Source organism: Bos grunniens, chromosome 11, assembly GCF_055505025.1.
Source record: "Bos grunniens cultivar Pamir isolate PY7600 chromosome 11, Bosgru_T2T1.0, whole genome shotgun sequence".
Lineage (NCBI taxonomy): Eukaryota > Metazoa > Chordata > Mammalia > Artiodactyla > Bovidae > Bos > Bos grunniens.
In genome coordinates this window covers 29,965,367-29,981,645 of record NC_141175.1, presented here as the reverse complement: position 1 = coordinate 29,981,645, position 16,279 = coordinate 29,965,367, and the positions used below count along the sequence as shown (strand labels likewise).

Sequence of the window (16,279 nt, the reverse complement as noted above, 5' to 3'; positions counted from 1 at the left end):
TCTTTTCATTGTAGGGGACTGGAATGCAAAAGTAGGAAGTCAAGAAACATTTGGAATAACAGGCAAATTTGGCCTTAGAATACGGAATGATGCAGGGCAAAGGCTAATAGAGTTTTGCCAAGAGAACACACTGGTCATAGCAAACACCCTCTTACAATAACATAAGAAAAGACTCTACACATGGACATCACCAGATGGCCAACACCGAAATCAGATTGATTATATTCTTTCCAGCCAAAGATGAAGAAGCTCTACACAGTCAGCAAAAATAAGACCGGGACCTGACTGTGGATCAGATTGCTAATGCTAAGTTGCTTCAGTCGTGTCCGACTCTGTGTGACCCCATAGACGGCAGCCCACCAGGCTCCCCCGTCCCTGGGATTCTCCAGGCAAGAACACTGGAGTGGGTTGCCATTTCCTTCTTCAATGCATGAAAGTGAAAATTCAAAGTCAAGTCGCTCAGTCGTGTTCGACCCTCAGCGACCCCATGGACTGCAGCCTTCCAGGCTCCTCCATCCATGGGATTTTCCAGGCAAGAGTACTGGAGTGGGGTGCCATTGCCTTCTTCGGTGGATCAGATTATGAACTCCTTATTGCCAAATTCAGACCTATATTGAAGAAAGTGGGGAAAACCACTAGACCATTCAGGTATGACCTAAATCAAATCCCTTATAATTATACAGTGGAAGTAAGAAATAGATTTAAGGGACTAGATCTGATAGACAGAGTGCCTGATGAACTATGGACAGAGGTTCGTGACACTGTACAGGAGAAAGGGATCAAGACCATCGCCAAGAAAAGGAAATGCAAAAAAGCAAAATGGCTGTCTAAGGAGGCTTTACAAATAGCTGTGAAAAGAAGAGAAGTGAAAAGCAAAGGAGAAAAGGAAAGATATACCTATTTGAATGCAGAGTTCCAAAGAATAGCAAGGAGAGATAAGAAAGCCTTCCTCAGCAATCAATGCAAAGAAAGAGAGGAAAACAACAGAATGGGAAAGAATAGAGATCTCTTCAAGAAAATCAGAGATACCAAGGGAACATTTCATGCAAAGATGGGCTCAATAAAGGACAGAAATGGTATGGACCTAACAGAAGCAGAAGATATTAAGAAGAGGTGGCAAGAATACACAGAAGAACTGTACAAAAAAGATCTTCATGACCCAGATAATCACGATGGTGTGACCACTCACCTAGAGCCAGACATGCTAGAATGTGAAGTCAAGTGGGCCTTAGGAAGCATCACTACGAACAAAGCTAGTGGATGGAATTTCAGTTGAGCTATTTCAAATCCTAAAAGATGATGCTGTGAAAGTGATGTACTCAATATGTCAGCAAATTTGGAAAACTCAGCAGTGGCCACAGGACTGGAAAAGGTCAGTTTTCATTTCAATCCCAAAGAAAGGCAATGCCAAAGAATACTCAAATGACCACACAATTGCACTCATCTCACACGCTAGTAAAGCAATGCTCAAAATTCTCCAAGCCAGGCTTCAACAATATATGAACCGTGAACTTCCAGATGTTCAAGCAGGGTTTAGAAAAAGCAGAGGAACCAGAGACCAAAGTTTCAACATCCACTGGATCATTGAAAAAGCAAGACAGTTCCAGAAAAAACATCTACTTCTATTGACTATGCCAAAGCCTTTAACTGTGTGGATCACATAAACTGGATAATTCTTCAAGAGATGGGAATACCAGACCCCCTGACCTGCCCCTTGAGAAATCTGTATGCAGGTCAGGAAGCAACCATTAGAACTGGACATGAATCAACAGACTGGTTCCAAATAGGAAAAGGAGTAGGTCAAGGCTGTATATTGTCACCCTGCTTATTTAACTTATATGCAGAGTACATCATGAGGGAACGCTGGGGTGGATGAAGCACAAGCTGGAATCAAGATTGCTGGGAGAAATATCAATAACCTAATACACAGATGACACCACCCTTATGGCAGAAAGTGAGGAAGAACTAAAGAGCCTCTTGATGAAAGTGAGAGAGTGAAAAAGTGGGCTTAAAACTCAACATGCAGAAGACTAAGATCATGGCATCTGGTCCCATCATTTCATGGGAAATAGATGGGGAAACAGTGGCTGACTTTATTTTGGGGAGGCTCCCAAATCACTGCAGATGGTGATTGCAGCCATGAAATTAAAAGACGCTTACTCCTTGGAAGGAAAGTTATGACCAACCTAAACAGCATATTAAAAAGCAGAGACATTACTTTGCCAACAAAGGTCCATCTAGTCAAGGCTATGGTTTTTCCAGTAGTCATGTATGGATGTGAGAGTTGGAGTATAAAGAAAGCTGAGCACCGAAGAATTGATGCTTTTGAACTATGGTATTGGAAAAGATTCTTGAGAGTCCCTTGGACTGCAAGGAGATCCAACCAGTCCATCCTAAAGGAAATTAGTCCTGAATATTCATTGGAAGGACTGATGCTGAAATTGAAACTCCAGTACTTTAGCCACCTGATGCGAAGAGCTGACTCATTTGAAAAGACCCTAATGCTGGGAAAGACTGAGGCAGGAGAAGGGGACGACAGAGGATTAGATGGGTGGATAGCATCACCAACTCAATGGACATGAGTTTGGGTCAAATCTGGGATTTGGTGATGGACAGGGAGGGCTGGCGTGCTGCAGTCCATGGGGTTGCAGAAAGTTGGACATGACTGAGCAACTGAACTGAACTGAGGTACTAGTGAAAACACTTTGTGTTTTATTTAATCCTCCACCAGACAATGGAGTAATTACGATGATCTCCATTTTACAGATGAAGAAGCTGAGGAACAGATCAGTTAAAAAGCTTATCTACTCAATTAATAAAGGATGGAAAAAGGAATTCAAATTCAGGGAATTTGGCCTCAATGCCCATACTTTTCACTACCATGCTAGATTTAATACAGGTGATTTATGAATATATATCACTTAGTGTTATATTTTCAAAATTCCATCTGGCATTTTGCATGCTTGTCAGCCACTCCCCTTTGGATGTCCAGATATCTCAAATTTAAAATGTGAGACAATATTCTTCTCTAAAACTGGGTTGCCATTCCAGATTTCTTTCAAAGATGTCTTCCAGGTAAATAAACAAACTGTATAAGACATACTCATTGGTGAATAGCTGAGAGCATTTCCTATAAGATCAGAAGCAAGAAATGAATGTTCACTCTTGACACTTTTATTCAACAGTTTTAGAAATCCTAGCCATAGCAATCAGAGAAGAAAAAGTTAAGTAAAAGAAATTCAAATTGGAAAAGAAGAAAAACTGTCACTGCTTGCAGATGACATGATACAATATACAGAAAATCCTAAAGATGGTACCAGGAGAAATATCAATAACCTCAGATGTGCAGATGACACCACCCTTATGGCAGAAGAGTGAAGAGGAACTAAAAAGCCTCTTGATGAAAGTGAAAGAGGAGAGTGAAAAAGTTGGCATAAAGCTCAACATTCAGAAAACTAAAATCATGGCATCTGGTCCCATCACTTCATGGGAAATAGATGGGGAAACAATGGAAACAGTGTCAGACTTTATTTTGGGGGGCTCCAAAATCACTGCAGATGGTGACTGCAGCCATGAAATTAAAAGACGCTTACTCCTTGGAAGGAAAGTTATGACCAACCTAGACAGCATATTCAAAAGGAGAGACATTACTTTGTCAACAAAGGTCCGTCTAGTCAAGGCTATGGTTTTTCCTGTGGTCATGTATGGATGTGAAAGTTGGACTGTGAAGAAGGCTGAGTGCCAAAGAATTGATGCTTTTCAACTGTGGTGTTGGAGAAGACTCTTGAGAGTCCCTTGGACTGCAAGGAGATCCAACCAGTCCATCCTAAAGGAGGTCAGTCCTAGGTGTTCTTTGGAAGGACTGATGCTAAAGCTGAAACTCCAATACTTTGGCCACTTCATGCAAAGAGTTGACTCATTGTAAAAAACTGTGATGCTGGGAGGGATTGGAGGCAGGAGGAGAAGGGGACGACAGAGGATGAGATGGCTGGATGGCATCACCGACTCGACGGACATGAGTTTGGGTGAACTCCGGGAATTGGTGATGGACAGGGAGGCCTGGCATGCTGCAATTCATGGGGTCGCAAAGAGTTGGACATGACAGAGCGACTAAACTGAACTGAAAGATGGTACCAGAAAGCTATTAGAGTTCATCAATGAATTCTGTAAAGTTGCAGGATACAAAATTAATATACAGAAATCTGTTGTATTTCTATACACTAACAACAAAAGATTAGAAAAAAATTAAAGAAACAATCCCATTTACCATCACACCAAAAAGAATAAATTACCTAGGAATAAACCTACCCTAAGAAAACAAAAGACATGTACTCTGAAAACTACAAGATGCTGATGAAAGAAATTGAAGATTACATAAACAGATGGAAATATAAACTATGTTCTTGGACTTGAAGAATCAGTATTTTCAAAATGACTATACTACCAAAGCAAACTACAGATTCAATGCAATCCCTATCAAGTAACCAATGGCATTTTTCACAGAATTATAACAAGAAAACCTTAAAATCTGTATGGACACACAAAAGACATCTAATAACCAAAGCAATCTTGAGAGAAACTGAGCTGAAGGAACCAGGTGCCCTGACTTAAGACTATACTACAAAGCTACAGTCATAAAAACAACAGGTATTGGCACAAACCCGAAAACATCACTGTAACAAATATCACTGTTTTTCTTAGAGTAAAACATAGGCAGAACACGCCCTAACAGAAATCACAGCAATATCTTCTTCAGGCCATCTGCTAGAGAAATGAAAATAAAAACAAAAAAAACTAATGGGACCAATTTAAACTCAAAAGCTTTTGCACCACAAAGGAAACCTTTACACACATGAAAAGATCCTCAACATCACTAATTATTAGAGCAATGCAAACCAAAATTACCATGAGATATCACCTCACACTTGTTATAATGGCCATGATTAAAAAAAAAAAAAAAAAAACCTACAACAGTAAATGCTAGAAAGGGTATGGAGAAAAGAGAACCTTCCTACACTGTTGGTAAGAATGCAAATTGGTACAGTTACAGATGAATGGATAAAGATGTAGTAATATATACAATGGGCTATTACTCAGCCATTAAAAAGAATGAAAAAATGCCATTTATAGCAACATGAATGAACTGAAGTTTATCATAAGTGATGTAAGTCAGAGATAAAGCTTACACGCAGGACCCCAGGTGGCATTAGTGGTAAAGAATCTTCCTGCCAAAGCAGAAGACACCAGAGATGCGGATTCAATCCCTGGGTCTGGAAGATCCCCTGGAGAAGGAAATGGCAACCCACTACAGTATTCTTTTCTAGAAAATTCAACAGGCAAGAGGATTCTGGTGGGTTACAGTCCATGGTGGTGGGGGTAGGGGGGTATCTCATAAGTTAGACAAGATTGAGCACTTTTCACTTCAGAATCTACTGTATAGCATAAGGGACTCTACTCAATATTCTGTAATAACCCAAATGAGAAAAGAATCTGCCTACAATGCAGGAGCCACAGGAGATGTGGATTCGGTCCCAGGATCAGGAGATTCCCCTGGAGAAGGGCAAGGCAACCCACTCCAGTATTCCTACCTGAAGAATCCCATGGACAGAGGAGCCTGGTGGGCTACATTTTATAGGGTCACAAAGAGTTGGACGAGACTGAAGCAATTTAGCATGCACGCAAGCACAGTTCACATGAAGATTCTTTTTGAAATAATTGTTACAGGACTTCCAGAGCAAAATAAAAAAGCAAGTAACCAACCAACCAACCACACCAATAAAACAAAAACAAAAGAACCCTGTAAAAACATCCTGGAGAAGGACTAGTAATTTTTATTTTGGAGAAAACAGTCTGTAAATAAAAACAATTGCCTTGAACATTTAAATATTCATATGTTATAGTAGGCTGCTGCTGCTAAGTCACTTCATTTGTGTCCAACTCTGTGCGACCCCATAGACAGCAGCCCACCAGGCTCCCCCGTCCCTGGGATTATCCAGGCAAGAACACTGGAGTGGGTTGCCATTTCCTTCTCCAATGCATGAAAGCGAAAAGTGAAAGTGAAGTCGCTCAGTCGTGTCCGACCCTCAGCGACCCCATGGACTGCAGCCCACCAGGCTCCTCCGTTCATGGGATTTTCCAGGCAGGAGTACTGGAGTGGGGTGCCATTTAGCCTACTATAAGGTTAAATCTAGACATTTGTCTAAATATTAGAGGCAGCAACTTCTACAAGCTAATGGCAGAAAGCAAAGAGGAACTAAAGAGCCCCTTGATGAAAAGGAGAGTGAAAAAGCTCAACATTCAAAAAACTAAGAGCATGGCATCTGGTCCCATCACTTCATAGCAAATAGATGGGGAAAAAGTGGAAAAAGTACGATTTCATTTTCTTGGGCTCCAAAATCACTGCAGATGGTGACTGTAGCCATGAAATTAAAAGATGTTTGCTCCTTGAAAGAAAAGCTATGACAAACCTAGATAGTGTATTAAAAAGCAGAGACATCACTTTGCCAACAAAGGTCCATATTGTCAAAGCTATGGTTTTTCTAGTACTCATGTATGGATGTGAGAGTTGGACTATAAAGAAGGCTGAGTACTGAAGAATTGATGCTTTTGAACTGTGGTGTTGGAGAAGACTCTTGAGTATCCCCTGGACTGCAAGATCACACCAATCAATCCTAAAGGAAAGCAACCCCAAATATTCATTGGAAGAACTAATGCTGAAGCTGATGCTCCAATATTTTGGCCACCTGATGCAAAAGAGCTGACTCATTGGAAAAGACTTTGATGCTGAGAAAGATTGAGGGAATGAGGAGAAGGGGCTGACAAAGGATGAGATGGTTGGATGGTATCACCAACTCAATGAACATGAGTTTGAGCAAATCCAGGAGATGGTGAAGAACAGGGAAGCCTGGTGTGCTGCAGTTCATGGGATCGCAAAGAGTCAAACATGACTTAGCAACTGAACAACAACAAACTTCTATAACTAAAACAATACCTGAGCAAGAAGAAATAAATGCATTATATACTTCTAGGCCATTTCTAATACAATGTCCATTACCTTAAATTAGATTTAGCAGAGGATTAGTCTGACTTATTATGTATAGTCTGGACTCCAAATACAGAAACAATTCTAAACATTTTCTCCACATAAAAATACAAAATTACTATTTTCTCCCACAATTCAAGAAGCTATCTATAGTAATTTCTAGAATAGCAATTCTGTACCTTAGCTATATATCAGAATCACTTGGGGAGCTTTAAAATCCTAATGGCAAGGCCACAGTTTGACCAATGAAAACAATCTACAATCTGTAAAACTGACACACAGGCATCAGAATTTTAAAAAAAGAAAACATCCTTTCTTAACGCCAATGCAAAGCCTAGCTTGAAAAGCATGGCTGTTAGAGTCCCTCTGCTAACATTTTTAATAGTCAAGAAAGTTTCTCAAGTATTGATTATCTTCAAATAAGAACTACTAAAACTATTTTGCTCTAGACTCAGACAAGCTACAGCCAATAATAGTAGCGAACAGCAGTTGTTACTATCGCCCTTGGATAAGTAATACAGGTAGAACCCAGATTGCACTCCAGGCAATGAAATCAGTTTATGTTGTTTTCTTATTTTGTTTTGTTTTAAAACTATGATGATAGCAAATCTATCGCGCTATTCTTTGTCCATAAAACCATATATTTTTGTATCACTGAAGTTATGATCTTTCCTTAGAAGGGACTTCAAATTTTTTAGAAGTATAATTTAATGTTTGATTCTCTAACTCCTTTTATAACTGTTACTTTCAACACTTTAAGTTTTTGACTCACTGTGTGCTAAGGATGCAGGAGGTGGGATAGACATGGTGACCAAAAGTGGGATCTTAAAGAATTTGATGAGCAAAACAAAGAAAGCAAAAACGTTCACAGGTAAAGGAACAATAAAAGATATGTAAGTGCCAAAATGAATGGACTGATGGTCAGGAGTTTTATAGAAAAACTCTTTCTAAAATAAACAATTTTTTAAAGTATAAATAATGGCCAAAAGTAGACTCTGTAGTTGGAGAAATCTGAATTTAAAATTTCAGTTTCTTACTTACCAGCTCTATGTCCATGGGCAATTTACTTAATTTCCCTGAGCCTTAGTGTAAAATATTCATAATAATTTTGGGGGAGAAGGACACTTCTCATTCCTGATCTTCCTCCATGTGAAGTATTCATGATTGAGGCACATTCCTAGATTAACAACCCTCTGGTCTCATTCCATCCTTACTCATACTCGAGAAGTCGAGGCAATCTGTTTCATTTACAGTGAGAAAGATCTATGTTTTATTAGTCTCTTCCTCCTTCCTCTCTCCCTTTATAGATATGGCTACCTCAAGCTGTAAATTTTACATGGGTAAGCCCTCATGGAGAAACTCTCCTCTGTGCCTACGTGGGTTAAGCCTATATTATAGATTCAGTATTGGGAAACCCATATACCCATGTATGTAAGCCACATTAAAATATTGTTTTGTTTTTAATAAATGTAGTATATTGCTCAATTGTCTTTCTGCTTGTCTCTGTAAGGTGGTTTTGAATTCAGGCAAGGAAGTAGGATACTAGTTATTAGTTTACATTTTAGTAGAGTTTAAAAGAGTGGTGGAAAGCTTTAAATAAGCTAATATGTATAACTCCACCTAGTACCTGGGAACATAATAAGCATTCGACCATTATTGCTACTATGATAAAAGAGTGATTCAAAAATTAGAAAAAAAGGGCCCATATTACAGCATTCATCAATTCACTATAAAACATCTAATATGAATTCAAATGAAATATTCTTTCTAAAATATATCAATTAAAAACAAGATACCTCCATTCATTGAAACAATGTAACCTGTTATACTAGTTATAATGTGGAATAATATACAAGTTGGAGCATTCATTAAGCATAGAATATTCTTTATAACCTATAAATCCTCACTAATTCATATATAAAATGAAATATAACATGCATAAGCAAAAAAAAGATAATATTCCACACAGAATATTAAAATTTTAACTCTAGCACATAGGCTATTAAAAATTTAATGTTTACAAACAGCTTGATGTCTAAAAGTTTTCAGATGAATATGCTAGAGTCAGTTTATTCTACAAGTTTAATTACATTGTCAATATGCTAAAAATCACATTCAAAAAACCTCAAGATATATTTAATGTGATAAGAATCAAAGTATAATGCACCTTCAAAATGCACCCAGGAAGCTCTCTAACAGTAGTAAGATCAATCTGAGATCTGTGGACCTTCAGGAGTTTTGAGAAACCCCTGAAGTTTGCAAAATGTCATGCACGTGTTCATGCATATGTGGTTCAAATCCTCTACCTTCATTACATTCACAAAGCATTCATAAAAGGTAAAAATAGCAAAGCATCATTTTATAATTCAAGTGATCTCTTCTAGTTATCCATTTATTCAAGTTTTTAGTAAAATCTTGCAGGGCATTTTCAACTTGAATAATTTTAGTAAATAACAAACCTTTAAATAATCAAAAATAGAATCTACAAAATCTACAAAAAAGAATGATTTCTTTAAAAATGTCCACTTACCTTTCAAATGTTTTGATACCATTACTTCATTAACATGCAGTGCTTTTCCTGTTGTTCTTAAGTCCACTGTATTATTTTCCTGCAATCCTTCACTTAGCTTTGCAAAAATGGTTTCAATGCAATTGGTGTTATTCTTCAAACCATTAGGTAGTTCCCAAAATGAAGCTGTTGCCCATGTATCAAATGTAATGGTACTTTGGGGATTATGTTTCCCAGTATCAACCTTCTTCCTCCTCAGTACTGAGTTTCCAGACTGTAATCTTCTAGTAATATGGCTTTTCCTTAAGAGGTGTTTATAGATGTCTTTCCTCTTTATAGTTTTCTGATTTTTTAGCACTTGCTTCTCAGTGCATGTACAATTTATATTTTCTATTTTGGAATTATTTTGATCTAACAATTGGCAAATAGGCTTACTCTCTGACTTATATTGGACTTCAATAGATCCAGTAGTAGTAACTGCGTCAAGATGAGCTGAATCTTTAGAATAAATTGCAAGACCAGAGGCAACTAACACGTCTGCCAAATTGTTTTTCTCATGAATGATGTCTATCTTCAGTTTTGTTTCAAAACTGTATTCCCTAAACTGAAACACTAAGCCTGGTTTACTCAGGAAATCTTGAAAAAATCTTTTGGCTTCTTCATTCCAATGTCTCCCTTCAGCAGGTAAGATACCATGTAAGATGCAAGGGTAACTTAGCCTCGGCAAATTCAGAAGTGCTTCAGGAACAACTTTAAGATTTTTTATATCTGAATAATGTATGTAAACAGAAAATCCATAGTCAATCAATGTAAGAAGTAAATTCTGATCAGAGACTTCGGAAATTTCTACTCTATTCCACTGATCTTCCGATTCATATTTGAACAAACAACCAGAACCGGGAATTATATGCTCTTGAGGCACTGTTTGTAAGTCTTCTGGTAGATCAGAAAGCAACATAAAGAGAGATTTCATTGTGTCAAAGAAATCTTCCAACTGAATACAGAAGTCTGATGGATCTGAAACAGCAGTGGCAATACCAAAATATTGCCTACCATTTTGAAGCTGTGTCCAAGTAAATGATCTTATGGTACACGGTGATACAGGAGTCTTAGATTCAATACTACAAATAATTCCTGAAGATCTAAATTTGTTTTCTTCAACATGAACTGTATTTAAATTTAAGTATTCCAAAAGTAACAGACCATCTATCAAAATGTCTACTTTCCAAGCAGAGTCTAAATATTTCAGGAAAAGGATCTTTATTTCCAAATGAGCAAACAAACCCACAATGGACTCAAATGGCATCTTCCTAAAATTTTCAAACCAAATCCATTTACAAGGCACAGCTTGTCTTGGAATATTTCTGATTTCATTACTAAGCACCTTAGTATTACATAAAGGCACTATTTCATACTTACCACGATCTACTAAAAAAACAAGCACTTTCTCATCAACATACTTATCTACTTTTGATCGATACCACTGAAAAGTGTTCTTAGATTTTGCCAAGCATTCCAAGCCTTTCTCAATATTTTCCACCGATAAAAAATCAGGGTTTCTTACTTCTTTAGTAATTAATACTGTTAAATCTGATAAAATCTTTTTATTTTTAGATAACTTCACATAAAACGTTCCACTTTTTGAAACATGAAGTATTTCAGCCTTTTCAAGTTGTCCAGGTTTTAACTCTTCAAAAGGAATACTAACCAGTTGTTGGTAGGATGGCTGAAGGATCACAGAACCTTCATATCCATTTGATCCTCCTTTCTTCATTTCATTATCAACAGGGCCCACCTTTTGAGAGACAACCTGAGGCATTTGTAATACTGTTTTCTGTAGTTTCAAGCATGCTGTCCATTTCACTAGTTCATTAATGACACATTTTTCATCACAAATTACATTTACTTCCCATTTCTGTTCATGCCTTTTCAAAAACTCACAGGAAACTGTTTTGTTACTTACTCTTGAAGCAAAATAATCCACAGTTTTTCTGTCCCATATTTCATTAGGTTCATTCCACTTGACTCCACTAAGGAAAGAATGAACTCCTAGCTGAGGAATGGTTAAGAATTCCTTCTTAATTTCATAAATTTTAGATGTGCTTACTACTGCAGTGTTACCATAGTCAATAAATTCCACTTCATAAGAATTTCTTGACAAAATTTTCTTAATAACTGCTCTGTAAATGGCATTGTCACCAGAGTATTCTGCAACTACAAGATCTCCCACCATGGGTTTAACTGATATTCTCTCTCTCACTATACTGGCTCTTCTTGCATTTAGAGCAGCCGCTAGTCTGATGATTACATTTTCATTTTCAGCAAGCTGAATATGGAAACTCGCTGGATTACTTATATTAGAAACATATCCTTTAACGCTGGCATTCAAGTAAATCTTGGGTTGAGGAAGGTCTTTAATTTGTGGTCTGGCATGACTATATATGTTTTTTGAGGCTGCTTGATTTAATTCTCTGATAAAAGACTGTGATACAACCTTTACTGATTGTTGGCCCACATCATGTTCATCAAGAATATGTGCAAGTCCAGGGACAATTTTTACATCTTTAAGTTCATCTTGCAAAGACTTCACCTTGTTTTTTGACACAGGTTCCACTTTACAGCAAACTGATGGTTTCAAAAGCCTAGCATACATACTTCTGGGATTCATTAGCTGATGTGTTTTGCTTTCAGAATATGTTATCAGACTAGTTTTACTTACGTTACGGTGATAGTTGTTTTCTATTTCGCCTTTCAAGGCAACAGCCTCCTTTTTATTCTCATTTGTTTTATGATCCTTTTTCACACACTGTGCTTGGTCACAATGTTTTTTTCCATAAGCATGAAGCAACATTTTAATTTTCTGATTTATATGTTGATATCCATCATATAAGTCCACACCAAACTGGCCATCTGGCTCCCTGGACAGTATTTTTGCCCTTAATGGTTTTCCAAAATATTTATCTGCAAACCAGTTATTGATTTCTGCTGGAATATCTACATCGCTAAGATCTGACAAAAAACATTTAATAGCTTGCATAGGTGTAAACAGCAACTCTGGAAATTCATCTGAAACAGCCCTCAACATACTTTCTTCTACTAACTGCTTATTTCCAAAGTCCACAAAATACACCAGGATGTCAGATAATGAATCTGTTGGCATTGATAAAGCTCTGTAAGAGAGACCATCCTCTACATACTTAGCTATACATAATCTCATTTTACTAAAATTATATTTGGGGCAATCACTGAGGTAACTAATTTCCCTGATTTTTGTTTCTATCATCTCTAGGTCTTTATTATTTCTACTAAGTTGGCAATAAAACTTTTGAGGACTATATATGTGAGAGATATATATTTCTTCCTCACTTCCAACTTTTATATTGAAGGAAGAATAACAGTAACTGTAAAGACTAACTGAAGATGGAAATGGCTTTGATACTGTACAATATTGTACAGAGCCATGACGAATAAGAAATTCTTTTGCACTACTAAATGGAGACTGTAAATCCACTAAATTACTTAAACAGTTTGGATATATAAGAACTATGGCACAGATGACACAAGTCAATAACCCTCTAGATGAAGAAATAAAATTCTCAAAGTCTCTGCATGCTTCTCTCGACCAACTGAGCACTTTACAACTAATGGGTTCAACTAAATGGTTAAGACTACATCTGAAGGCCTGGGCTTCTAAAGAAAGAAAATGTGGCTTAATAGCACAAAGATCTCTAATTAAAACTCTTTCCTGGTAACCATAATCAACCAGTACTACATCAAATTCTTTTTTTGATATTTGAGTCAAAATAGCAGCTCTATACCATTTCCCATCTTTAGAGGATTTAGCAACACAAGCCATGTGCCCAACCTGATAAGGATCAGAATGAACACTATAATAATGCTGAAGTTGTTCCATTAGTAATTTTAAGTCTTCTAACTGACATTGCAGCTGGCATAAGAAGTCACCTGGGCCACAAGAATAAGAACACTTAACTTCAAGGATTGTTCCTGGTTTAAACACATATTCTTTATAACGCCATGGTGACTCAGGTCCCAAAGACAAGGTGAAAGGATTTTTAAAATCAGAGAAATTAACAGGTGGGGACTTTAACAAAGACAAGTTACTTTCTTTTAGCTTATTTGAATAGTACCTTTTAGACTGAGGTCCTTCAAGGGCAGATATGACTTTCTTAACTTTGTTTTTAGATTTTAAATTTAACACTGAATACTCACTTACAAATTTTGGACAACATTCTGGTTCTACTTCCCAATATTCTGCATATCCAGCTTGTAACATAAGAGAGACAATATCACTACTTTCTGAGGCTTCAATACTCTGAATATTTACAGTATATTTGTCATCTTTTTTTGCTATAACCTGAAGCAAAACTTCTTTGTTCAGGACAATTTTTTTAAAATAATCAACAGCAGCCTTCACCCATAAATCTTCAACAGGAAATATATGTGCAAGTGAACAGCACATGGCTAAAGCAGGCAACTCACAGAACTCTGGAAGCAAAATTTTTACATCAAAAAATGGTATGGAATCAGTATTTCCATAATCTAAAAAATAAACAGTAATTTTATGACCGTTAATTTCAGTGATGACAGCTCTATAAAAATGTCTATCCTTGCTGTATCTAGCACAACAAAATAATCCAGGTTCTGGATTTCTTAGAATCAGTTCATCATTTTCACACAAATCATAATGTTTGTTTATATTTTTCATTATATCTTGAAATTCATTCTGATGTTCATTAGTACGTACCCAGAAATGTGATGGGTTTAATACATACACTACAAAAGCTATGTAGGCAGCTTCTATCTTCATTTCTACAGTTTTAACAGGAAAATCTATTTTTAAAGTATCTTTTTTACTTAGAGAGTCTATTGACTGCTTGGTGTTTGCAATAAAACTCTCAACTGCAAAGCTGTTTACCTCAGAAGCACTAGTCGCCCTCAGCCTATTATAAATTTTTGAATCAGACACTGGACAAAGTACTTGTGTGCCTACAGTCTTCAGCAGACACTTAGAACTAATTGTAGACTCTTGAGTTTCTAAGGTTACATAATATAAATGCTCGTCCTTATTGAACCCATCAAGGTGCGCACATACTACCTGTCCTAACAAGGCTTGTTTAAATATACTCAGTTGAAATTTTCTTGTAGCTCTGTCTGGACTGTGTAAACATGTTAGAGAACATGGAAATGAAAATAATGGTACTAAGATAAAATCTTGTTTAAGTTTCTTTACAAGAACTGAAGGTACAGTCTCAGTACTGCCATAATCCATAAACCAAATTCTCACTTGATTATTGGGCAAAAGCTGCTGAAGAATTCCTCTATGCCACTGTCCATTTCTCCTTCTGGCAGCACAAAGTAGTCCAAAATTATCACAGGTGGGACCACTTCCTTGGCTGATAATGTCATAATGCAATGTCATACATGTTGTAAAGTTTTCTAACTCTGGAATCCATTTAATTAATTGGCAATAAAATTTACTCGGGCTCAACGCAGATGATACTTTTACACTTTCAGTACTGCCCACCAACAAAGATGGTTGCAAATTATCCAGAACATGCTGAATATCAAGTAAAGTATCGTTATTACTTAATGATGATTCAGGTCTTTTATGGTGTAATGAATCTGGCATTTGTTTGGGGAATTCTTTTACCATTTCCACAATAAGACGAAATGAATCTCCATCAATGAGTCTCCCTAATTGTAATTCAAGTACCTGGGATATTATGTTTGGCACTTCAAGAAGAATCATCTGAAGAGGCAAAACAGCTTGTACACAACCTTTCACTTGTAGTCCTACTAATGACTTGAAATAATTCAAAGCCTTGGGAGACCATTTTTCCCCAGCTGGTAGTATGTTGGCCAAAATGCCAAATGTTACCCGTGGTGGTAGCTCAAATAAGTTGCCACAGGCTGAAGCAACTTGTGTACTGTCAACTCTCAGTTCCTCTCCGCGGTCTATGAGGAGCACAGTATAGAGTTCATTTTTCTTTTCCACAACTCTTCCTCTCTGCCATTCTCCTGATACTCTTTCCTCTACCAAACAAAAGTCATCAATGTCTACATTATTGTTTCCTTTTTGAATATGCTGTATTTCCCTCTGCAATATGTGGTAGTCAAACTCACATTCAATATTATTTCTGCCTTGAAATTTCACCAGAATGTCCTTGGGAAGACATTCTATATGTGATATTGTCAGATCCACATTTAAAAGGGTTGGTAACAAAGATGTAGGATCCATTTTCTAAAAAGCAAATAATAAGAACCTATTAGCTTCTGGACTGACAGTTGTCAAAATTAAATGAAATTACTCTTATATGTATATAAACATAAACCAAATTAGTCTTACATGTATGTAAACATATATTAAATATCAAAATAATTCCATGTCTATATTTATCAAACTGAACATGTTGGTAAAAATTATATATATTGGACAAGATGACGAAATAAATGAAATGCATCTGACCACTCACTGCCTTCCACACTTTCAAATAATCCTACTGAAATAACCAAGATATGTTTAAAAATACGGAGATGAATATAATCACTGGAAAACAGAAAAAAAAAGGCAGTATTTTTCAAGAGACCAACAAATCTCTACTAGATATTGGACTGATACTGTGTAATGGAAGAGAGCCAAATAAAGTCTACTAGAGAACTACACTCCTTCATGCAGACTTCTTCCAGTACCCATAATTCCAAGGGGT

At 36.9% G+C, this 16,279-nt stretch overlaps 1 protein-coding gene across 12 annotated transcripts in view; it reads right to left on the bottom strand.

The window, feature by feature from the left end:
* Positions 1–16,279, bottom strand: part of TDRD15 (tudor domain containing 15) — a 72,466-nt gene that overhangs the window by 47,315 nt on the left and 8,872 nt on the right. For 4 of the 12 annotated variants that reach the window (XM_086323596.1, XM_086323597.1, XM_086323599.1 and 1 more), the window contains exon 3: positions 9,573–15,813. The exons of the other annotated variants lie outside the window; for them this stretch is intronic. In XM_086323596.1, coding sequence (XP_086179722.1) covers positions 9,573–15,810 — 6,238 coding nt within the window. In that variant the 5' untranslated portion in view covers positions 15,811–15,813. The remainder of the gene's footprint in view (positions 1–9,572; positions 15,814–16,279) is intronic. 12 annotated transcript variants of the gene reach the window in all.